Source organism: Schistocerca cancellata, chromosome 5 (assembly GCF_023864275.1).
Source record: "Schistocerca cancellata isolate TAMUIC-IGC-003103 chromosome 5, iqSchCanc2.1, whole genome shotgun sequence".
NCBI classification, from domain to species: Eukaryota; Metazoa; Arthropoda; class Insecta; order Orthoptera; family Acrididae; genus Schistocerca; species Schistocerca cancellata.
Genome location: NC_064630.1, coordinates 522,216,064 through 522,227,053, shown reverse-complemented (window position 1 = coordinate 522,227,053; position 10,990 = coordinate 522,216,064). Strand labels below are relative to the sequence as shown.

Here is a 10,990-nt window from a genome sequence, read left to right as displayed (position 1 = left end):
AACAGTCCCTATGGTCAATCAGGAATATACAAACTCAAATGCGATACATGCCCAAAATTCTACATTGGACAGACAGGCAGAAGTTTTGAAGTTAGATACAAACAACACATTGATGCTTTAAGGCTTGGCAACTTGAACAAATAAGCATTTGCAGTTCATATTGCTGAAGAAAACCATTCAGTGAGAAACATTGAGAACAACTTAAAAATCTTACATCTAGCAGAAAAATGAGCCACTATGAATATATTAGAAAAAATTGAAATACACACACACAGAAAGGGCACCCCAGACTATATCCCTAATGAACAAACCGAGTTAGCCAACACCCATTTCCTGAAAAATTTCCAAAAATTATTTTCCACCCTCCAAAGCAAATAATATTCCTACGCCTATCTGCAGATCAAGTAGCAAATTTATATGTTACTAAAATTATCATAATGCTGAATATAAATAAATAATGTACTATCTTACCAATACAGTACTTAAAAAATAGTAATAATATGGATCAACTTTGTAATTAATATAACAGTATTCGCTATAAAGCTCACAAAATCAGTCTCCCTGTACTAGTGTAAAAAGCGTTTCAGTTGCATAAGTGAACTTAAGATCTTCTTCCAAACATCTTCATGATGTTACGATATATCATAGCATCTTTGTCACTCATATGTTTGTAAGAACTTTGTATTGTATCAAAAATGTGGTGTGTGCTAGAAATCTTTTATCTGACAAATCTAACGCGTTCAGCGAGAAAAATTTACGTGTGCAACGATAAGAACGCATCGGGAATGTATTCACATCTGTTGGACGAAAGTAATGAAAACAAACACTCCAAACTGACATTTCACGTAAGTCATATCCAATGATAATCTATAACGCAACCATCTGTGTGGCGTGCTTCTAAATTATGTATTATTTATATTTTGGGACGATTAATCTGAAAAAAATGTTGGAACGAAAGCATGAACCGCCTGAAGATGAATCATAACGATTCGAGACCGCTATCGTTACCCTTTGAATAAAGGAACTGAAAATAAATTTGTGGCTGGTTGCTGTCTCAACACTATCAACATTTGCCTTCAAATAACAGCCACTGTCTCCAAACATGTCATCATATGACAAAATTGCAGTAAATAAACCATTTACCTCTTAATTAAAACAGTAGACGAGTATGAGCACCCGCTATAAATGCATTTATTTTGATTTCAGTGCAGCGTAGCCGCTTCGTAACGTGCATTAATCTACGGCTAGTCCACTAGTATTAGAGTGAAGGCGGATAATCTAGCGTGCAAAGACCACTTTTCGTCTTGTGGGTTGATGAAATCAGCGAGACCGGTAGCTGGCACCGAAGCAGAAGCTGACCTCATTTTCATTCACTGTTCGTGCAGGGAAGATCAGTAGCTGCGGATTTATCATCAGTTGCAGGTGAGTTGTCAGCCAGGAGAGAGTTATCTTGTTCAGTGTCTGTGTTGCCAAGCACTCTTGCCAGCAGTATGTTGTGTTGTTAGCGACTGTTGAAGTTCTTCAGCAGCGCGTAGTAGGAGTATCCAGCGTTCAGCAACTGCAACAGACCAGAGCAAGCACCTTTACACTGGGACATAGGTACTTCAACGTAAACATGGACAGACTGTTTCGTTTATGTTATTACCACAGGACTGATATGTTTTAACATCCTCCACGTATCAGAAGACACTTGCTTAGCTAAAAGTGGGTCTGAGGTAGAACAGGTTTTCTTTTTCAGTAATGACATTCTTGTCTTTTTCATGCGACGTTGTTTGAAAAACTTGTAAGAGTGTTGCAGGGTAATTTGTGCTGAGAAGTTCAAATGGCTCTGAGCAATATGGGACTTAACATCTGAGGTCATCATGTAACACCAGACCGTCATAGCTCTACTGACATAAATTTTGCTATTTTGTCTGTTCTGCCTTCTATCATTAAGATATTGTAAATGTTGTTTGATTGAATCGATAACACAAAATTGCATACTCCTTTATTTGTAAAAACTTTGATGTCATAGAGTGATTCTATGCAATGTGATGTATCTATCAGTTAAATTCTTTGTCTCATTTGGAGGGAACAAAACTCGCTGTATATATTTGGAATGTGGGTGAATAATTTTTTGTAGAAATGTAATTATGTGCAAATGTTCTGTGTTATTTAATATGTTTGGTTGCTGTTATGTAAACTGCTGAACTTCACTTAGGATTCTGAGTTATTTTGTATGAAAAAGGTGGTGTGGTTCCCCTGCTGAACGGAACTTAGTAGCGCGCGCAAAATGTGGTGGGCATGGATAGAAAGGAGGAACCATGAGTCAGTCGAAGACGCGCTATCAAACCATCAGCTGCTCATGTAAAAGTTGTGTATTGTGCTGCTACCGAGAGAGGCTTTTCCTGACGCTTTCCAATGCTTCGGGTGGCTGCATAAAGAGCTGGAACTGTTCTGAAATTGGTATCTATCATCGCCACCAAGAAATGACAGAGTCCCGCATTTCCGCCTGCAAATTCGTCCACCAACATGCACTCGCCACCACGTTGCGCAATCACTAAAAAGGAAGCAAGGAATTATAAAAATGTACAGTGAAGGATCAGCCCATGTGGATGATTTATTTGTTATCAATAGTAAGGTAACCAAAAGACTATTTATGAAAACTTACCCTGATTTATCCTCTGTCACATTTCCACTTAGGATCCTTCCCATGCTAAAGTGATTACCGAGTGTCCTTATTGATAGAACATTAAAGCTGAGACTTTTACTAATTAATGCCACTTGAAGGTAGTAAAAAGAAACTAAGTTAAAGTTAATGTAGCAGAACTGAGTAATATAGTAAATGATGCTGGCTGACAATAATTATTCTATTAAAACTGCTTATTAATATTTTGTTGCCAACTTCTAAAGTGAATGTTCTGAAAACTGTGGCTTATAGAGTTTTGCAAATTAAATGATCACAGTGCTGTCTGTTGAAAATCACCCAAAGGTGAGCTATTGTCTTATAACCACATCAAGTTGTGTTCTACTGCAGTAAAAGCTGAGAACTTACTGTTTAAAGTTACATGTTCATGTTTGTTAAGGGCTTGTTTCTTTAGTGTACTGAAAGTGTGTTTAGTTTGCTCTGCTACAGTGGTCAAGATTAAGGGCCCCCCTCCATTGAAAGTAGTTAAAATGCACAAAGTTATTTAATTATAGATAGTTTCAATTACTGAAACTTCCTGGCAGATGAAAACTGTGTGCCGGACCGAGACTCGAACTCGGGACCTTTGCCTTTCACGGGCAAGAACTCTACCAACTGAGCTACCCAAGCACGACTCACGCCCCATCCTCACAGCTTTACTTCTGCCAGTACCTCGTCTCCTACCTTCCAAACCTTACAGAAGCTCTCCTGCGAACCGTGCAGAACTAGCACTCCTGAAAGAAAGGATATTGCGGAGACATGGCTTAGCCACAGCCTGGGGGATGTTTCCAGAATGAGACTTTCACTCTGCAGCGGAGTGTGCGATGATATGAAGCTACTGGCAGAAGTAAAGCTGTGAGGACGGGGCGTGTGTCGTGCTTGGGTAGCTCAATTGGTAGAGCACTTGCATAGCGGTCGCGCGGTTCCAGAGTGAAGCGCCTAGAAACGCTCGGCGACAACGGCTGTCTTCTGAGAAGTAATGGTTAAAAAAAGCACTCGATCCGTTGCGCTCTTTCCGAGTTAGTTTGCAATGAGGTTAGCCAGTCAGGCCGTTTCGCGTGCAGATTTGAGTGGGCCGCAGTATACAATTAATACCAGTTGTTCTCATAGCGCAGATGATAGCGCACGGGACTACTCAGCCTTTAGCTCGGGTTCGATACTTACTACCGACCCAAGGCTTATTTTTGTATTGCTCTCGTCTTCGGCTTTAGGAAACCAAACGAAGAACGTGTATGCTAATTAACTCTGAAACTGTGCAACGTATCGAATTTTTTGCTTAACAATTATTTCTCAGAACAACCTACCCTGCAATACCCTTACAAGCTTTTGTTGAGAGTTTCTGACCAAATTGTATAGTCTGTTACTCGTCAACGTAATGCGTGAGTGCTGTTACAGGATGCCTGTCTTCCAGGGGCATAACCAATTTACTTTCACATATTTCATATAATTATATTTACGGCGTATTACACTTAGAAACTGTGTGGAGGATGAGGAGTAGATTAGTATTAACGTTCCGTCGACAACGATGTCATTAGAGACGGAGCACAAAATCGGCTTAGGTAAGGATGGGGAAGGAAATCGGCCGTGCGATTGCAAAGGAACTACCCCAGCATTTGCTGAAGCGATTTAGGGAAAACACGGAAAACTTAAATTAATGGCCGGTCGCTGGTTTCAACAGTCGTCCTCGTGAATGCGAGTCCGCTGTGCTAAACCACTGCGCGAGCCCACTCGTTAAGAAACTCTCTATATGTCTTGAGGCAGTGTAACTCACAAAACGCAAATAGCCAGGATACGGTCACCTAATGTTTAAAGAGGGAGAGCACTTAAAGACATGCAAAATACTTTGCACATAATTTGAAACTTTTACAAAACTTTTCTCTGTAGTACATCCACTGACTGATAAAAGAAAACATGTTTGTCGCCTACTACATGTTAGATGTCATGCAGTAAAACTGTCGCATCACGCATGCATGGCGTTTTAATTCATTACACTTTTTCTACTAACTGTACTCAGAACACATCTAGCAGACAGTATCAATATACGCCAGTGAATGTACCTAAAACATTATATTGTCATACTGTACGTAATTCAGGATATATGACCTCATAAACGTTGAGATGAATCGACAAATAAATTTTGCTTAAAACAGGGCACAAATTACCCAGAGCAGACTCATTCAGTACAGCGAATTCCCAAAAACTTTAAACATAATTAAAAAAACTTTTCTAAATTTTCTTCTCGCTTACATGCTTAACGTTCAATATTTAACACAGTAACTCTTTTTGAAACAAATCAGAGTTTTGTAGCTATATGGACATGGGAGTTCGATCCTTTAAAGAATAAGGGGTTTACTGGTGCGATTCCAATGGACGTTGTTACTCCAAAACGCGAGCGAGGTGAGATACGTCTCGTGTACAGAACCACGCGATGGCTCTCATTCTAAGATCTACATCGATCGGTATGCGTGCGACAGCTTGCCTGCAAATATATTCCAAAATGCCGCGCAAAAAACCACGATTTTCCGTTGGTCGTACGTCGGGTTCTATTTGCGATAATAAGGTAGGATCAAGTGTTTTGAAAACCCGTGGGCTAGGAACCATTTCTATACGCAGCAGATGTACCATCTTAGTGTCACTATCCTACAGTACAGAGTCAAAATATGAGTATTAAACACTTCCTTCTGCTTAGGCAAACGGAACAAGTCGGTTGGTTCATTTTGCATTTGACGTGGCCTATGCTAAGCATGGTGGGACTTTTAGCGACACCGTTAGTTCAAAGGCGGTTCCTTGGAAAACCACAAAAAAGTTTTTGTTTACAATGTTTTCGGCGTCCCCAGCAGACCAAAACCTAGGATTCCAAGATGGCTATCCACAGCAAATATCTCAAACTTTTACGATATATTCCTAAGATTCCGATCTCGAACACCTTGAAAATTCTTTGATACACACACATCAAAATACGTTTTGCATCAACTGGCAGCACCTGGCATCACCTGGTATCACCTGACATTCACGTAACTTACAACCGTTACGGTGCCTTCCATGACTACCAGCAGCGTACGTCCGCCCCACATAATGCCACCCCAAAACAGCAGGGAACCTCCACCTTGTTGCACTCGCTGGAGAGAGTGTCTAAGGCGTTCACCCCGACCAGGTTGCCTCCAAACACGTCTCCGACGATTGTCTGGTTGAAGGCATATGAGACACTCATCGGTGAAGAGAACGTGATGCCAATCTCGAGCGGTCCATTCGGCATGTTGTTGGGCACATCTGTACCGCACTGCATTGTATCGTAGTTGCAAAGATGGATCTCGACATGGACGTCAGGAGTGAAGTTGCGCATCATGCAACTTATAGCCCATAGTTTGAGTCGTAACACGATGTCCTGTGGCTGCGCGAAAAGCATTATTCAACATGGTGGCGTTGCTGTCAGGGGTCCTGCGAGCCATAATCCGTACGTAGCGATCATCCACTGCAGTGTTAGCCCTTGGGTGGCCTGAGCGAGGCATGTCATCGACAGTTCCTGTATCTCTGTCTCTCCTCCATGTCCGATCAACACCGCTTTGGTTCACCCCGACACACCTGGACGCTTCCCTTGTTGAGAGCCCTTCCTGGCACAAAGTAACAATGCGGACGCGATCGAACCGCAGTATCGACCGTCGAGGCATGGTTGATCTACAGACAACACGATCCGTGTATCTCCTTTCTGGTGGAATGACTGGAACTGATAGGCTGTCGGACCCCCAGCGCCTAAAAGGCGCTGCTCATGCATGGTTGTTTACATCTTTGGGCGGGTTTAGTGACATCTCTGAACAGTCAAAGGGGCTTTGTTTGTGATGCAATATCCGCAGTCAACGTCTATCTTCAGGAGTTCTGGGAACTGGGGTGACGCAAAACTTTTTTTAGTGTGTGTATTTTGGAAGAGAGAATTCAGTTTCTTATCCATTTCTCTACATTCTCCGGTTCGTTACCACTGTGATCTCTGAGTGGCTATACACGTAATTTCACTGCTAGATACGATGACCATTTTGGGTGGCGCGGCCTTCAGCACAATTGAGGGAAGATTTCTGTTAATTGAGTCATACCCCTCTTACATAAGACGCTAAACTCAGTACAGTCTTCCTGCCTAATTAAATAAACTGATGTACATGTTTGGTGAATAGTCCGTATTTGTTACATCACATCAACGAAAGAAAACTGACTGTTCTAGGAACTTTGGTGAAACAAAGTTTTATAATAAAAAATAAGCATTGTTTAAGGTGCATGTGACTGTTCACACCCTTCTAATAATAGTGCCAGCCTAAGCACTGTAGAAGCAGAAGTACCGAGATGTAGATATTTTTGTTTGTCTGGTTTTTATCGATGATTTACGCACTATTAAGACACCAATTAATAGCCAATATAACTGTATCTAAAAGATATTCCACAACGCTTGCATCAGAACACCACTATGGGATTTCAGTTCAGTTCTTCTCGAACACCAAAGTGAAACACACAAAAACACAAAAAAGGACAACCTTAAGTGTCCCGTCGTACAAACAAATAATGATAATTATCCTTGGTTTAACGTAGCCGGGTAAAGTTCTTAAATTTTATCCCTTCAATATTACATACTAAAATTTTGGAAACATGCTCTAGATATTTGTTTCAAAAACATGAAAGTGTGCTTTGTCAAAGTATAATGAAGTATTTCGCCTTGTGTACTGCTGCATGGACATACGTGAAAGGGCCTGATGCTGACCAGTTGATGAAGAAAGTGGAAATAGTTGATGGAGTAGGAGACTTTGTAGACACAAGTGTAAGTAACTGGAAGCGAGTGAAAATAGAAATAGTTTAGATGTAAAACAGACTTCATAAATGTAACCTCCCTTTGTAATGGAAGGGGATCAAACCCTCTGGTGGTTATTAAATTGTTTCGTGTTTCCTGGAGAACACAGTCCTATCACTTCGATTATTTTGCGACCAAAAGACAAGAATCTGCAACTACATGTATATTACGTGAGGTATGTGTTAGTAATAACGACAGAGACATAGTTAACTGATAGAAGCTTCGAATCGCACTGTCGGTAAGAATTTCTCCATTTCTGAGTGACACAACAGATTACAGAAGAGTTCTTTCAATCAAATAAGCAAATCGAAAACACGTTTTTGTTTGTGTGGCATTGTCTATTAGCTAATTTAATGTTGTACTCGGAGAATTGTATGCACAAGGTGGCAACAGACCTTAGTGCAATATTATCCAACCAACCACACAAGAAGTCGATGATGATACAGCTCTATTGGGGTTCCTAGTTTCTAACACGAACCTCCGAAACGTATTCAGAATGACAGCAGTTTTTAATTGAATATCTAGATCTCAGTTCAGATCATGATAATCAAGGCCCATACGAAAAAGGTGATGTATTACGAATTCACATTCCATCGATAGTGTTCGTGATTCCACATGGCCAGCAGTACGAGGCGAATTACAGACATGTTGCTCTGACTTTATCAATAGCAGTTGCCACTAACATGAATTATAAAAAGCCGCAACACTAACATCCATCTTAGACAGACGGTAAGTAATGCAGCTGGGTCTATAGGAGCATGTCTGCATTGTTGCCAGATCTCTTTTCCCCTCCCTCTCCACCATCTACCACACCTCCCCCTGTCCCCTCCCCATCCCTGGCCATCTACAACAATTGGGTGAAGTATAAATGGCTGGAAATTCAAAGGGGCATTGTCGGATGATGATATGAGCACAGGCAGCATGATTGCAAGATCTATCTAATACCCCCAGTATAATTTATTACCTAATTAGTACATGTCACTTTTAGCCACACCCCCTCCATAACGTGTGGTCCAAAACTGGCTACCAAGTATTTCTCAACTATCCCACCCCTTAAATAATTGTTCCACTTCACAATGTGCACTGACTCACGTTTCATATCATTGCACTCAAGTATAAACACATGCAACATCATTATCCTTATCTCCCTAACTTACGATGCAAAATAGCTGCCAGAATTTTTTTGATTTAGCCTTTTCTTAATTATTATAATTCCTCAACCACAAAAAATAAAATTGCTGCCCAAAGTAAGTCCAACACTATGAAATACAGTTAACATGAAAGAAAATGGTGGGAAATTAAAAAATCGACTTGTTGTAAGTTTAAAAGTGTCGGGAAGCCCTCCCACGCACCCTACATGATTTTTTTTATGTTGGACATACATGTACTAGCACACTATAGTCAGCACTAGCACATTATGCATAATACACAATACATTGATAAGTTACATCGTGGATGATGATATTTCATTATGCGGCGCTCAACTACGTGGTTATCAGCGCCCGTCCAAATTTTTCACTGCCCAAACTCGACAAATTATCGAAGACGATGAAATGATTAGGACAACATAAACACGTAGTCCTCAAGTGCAGAAAATCCCTGACCCGGCCGGAAATCGACCACAGGATCCTGTGATCCAGAGGCAGCAACGCTAGGAACTAGACCACGAGCTGCGGACTATACTACGGAGATACATAAACAAGTTTATACTAATATCCCATGATTTCATGTTTAAACATTACCGGAGGTATTTATTTATGAAGTCGCATTGTAACACAAGGAGTAGCAGTAGTATAGAATCGGTCCAGTTCCATTTTTATTTTAAACAAACACTACGTCACTTTTGCTACCGTCCCCCTCCCCTCCCACCTCTTTCCCACTGGGCCACCACAGACAACTCTGTCCCCGTGAGCAGCCGCTGGATTCGTGATGTTTGACAGAAGCTCAGAGCCAGGTCGCTAAACCGCTAAATGATCGCCCAGCACCGCATGCTGAGAGGCTAATACTACTGCAACGAGCCACAGCCGCTCTACTGACAAAGAGACGCATCGTTGTGGGGCGAAATTGGGTGATGGAAGCAGACTGGGGTTTTGATGAAGTACAGAGGTATGTTGACTCATTATCTGTATCATATGCCATGTGCAACCTGTATCCAGACAATGCTCACCTCGCAAGTGCTGTCACCACCTGCCTGTCAGCACTGATACCTCGAAAAACGATGTATAACGGATCAATTACTGCTGTACGTAACAGGAAGGAAGGAAGGGAAGAATTACAACTTTTTCAGTACGCAGAGTCGTGCCTTTCATTAGTGACCAGCTGACATAGACACCAGTCACAAGGCCCTGCATTCGTGGGCGCTCGCGTCCTTCACTGATCGCCATCTTCGGCACTATTGCGAGATGAGAACCGCGCCAAGATATCTGACAGCCACTTGTGCCACCCAGATACCCCTGCTGGTTTGAACCACAGGGCTCCATCTACTCCAATCCACCCCTCCCCCTAATATAAATCGAGATGTGTATAGACTCAGCATATACTTCGTTTTGAAGAGATGGAAGCACAATCCAAGGAGAAATCAACGCCTAGACACTGCAACAAATTTACTAAGACCATGTCTACACAATGTTTGTTCCTCTTCTTCAGGAGTACTACAGTAAGATATGAGATCCGCACTAGATAGGATTGACAGAGGACACTGAAATTAAAAAATTCGAAGGGTGGTTCATTCTGTGTTATCGCAAAATAGTGGAGAGAGTACAAACGATATGATTCGCAATTTGAGATGATACTCTTTTCCTATACAGACATGGGTACCGCCACTGGGTTGTTTAGCGAATAAAAATCCGAACTTTGGAACTCCAATACATGGAAGAAATCGACAGATACAGTCACAATTTCAAGTCATATGACTTTAATAGGGTCGGTTCTGTCTACAATTGATAACTTCGAAAGGTCCATGCGGTGTATGGCGGAGAGTACCTCCGTTATTTAACTTCCACCTGCAGTCCATTCACGACAGTTGTGTGGAAAGAATGATTGTATGAAACCTCTGTCCACAGTTCTGTGAAGGGCCGCGTTCCCTCAGCTCAACGGGGTCGTTTCAGCGGCCCTCTCTACACATCTGTCTCGTAACCGCAGCGCTCTCCACTTCAGTAGTCACACAGAAAAGCTGTAAATACGGCCAGCATCGGGTTAAAATTCAAAAAATATTATAAAATAGGAAATGAAATCAACGCTATCACTGTAAGATTATTAATCCATCTAAACAAACTTAACTTCTCTCCAGCCGATTGTTAACGATACATAAATAAAAGATGAGGAGCTAAATGGCTTGTCGCTTTCCAACAGTGATCATTCAATATTTTTCGCTGTTGACACCCCTTATGTAACGTTCGAGGCCTGCTGACAACACTAAACATGGACAACACTAAGTCAATCTGGTGACCATACTACCTGCCACAGTAAATAACAACTCTACATCTACATCTACATGA

The 10,990-nt window shown here is 41.5% G+C and overlaps 1 protein-coding gene across 1 annotated transcript in view; it reads right to left on the bottom strand.

The window, feature by feature from the left end:
- Window positions 1-1,149: 1,149 nt before the first annotated feature.
- Window positions 1,150-10,990, bottom strand: part of LOC126187785 (odorant receptor 43a-like) — a 71,157-nt gene continuing 61,316 nt past the window's right edge. The window contains exon 5 of the mRNA XM_049929057.1: window positions 1,150-1,558. Within this exon, the coding sequence (XP_049785014.1) occupies window positions 1,502-1,558 (57 nt within the window). The 3' untranslated portion in view covers window positions 1,150-1,501. The remainder of the gene's footprint in view (window positions 1,559-10,990) is intronic.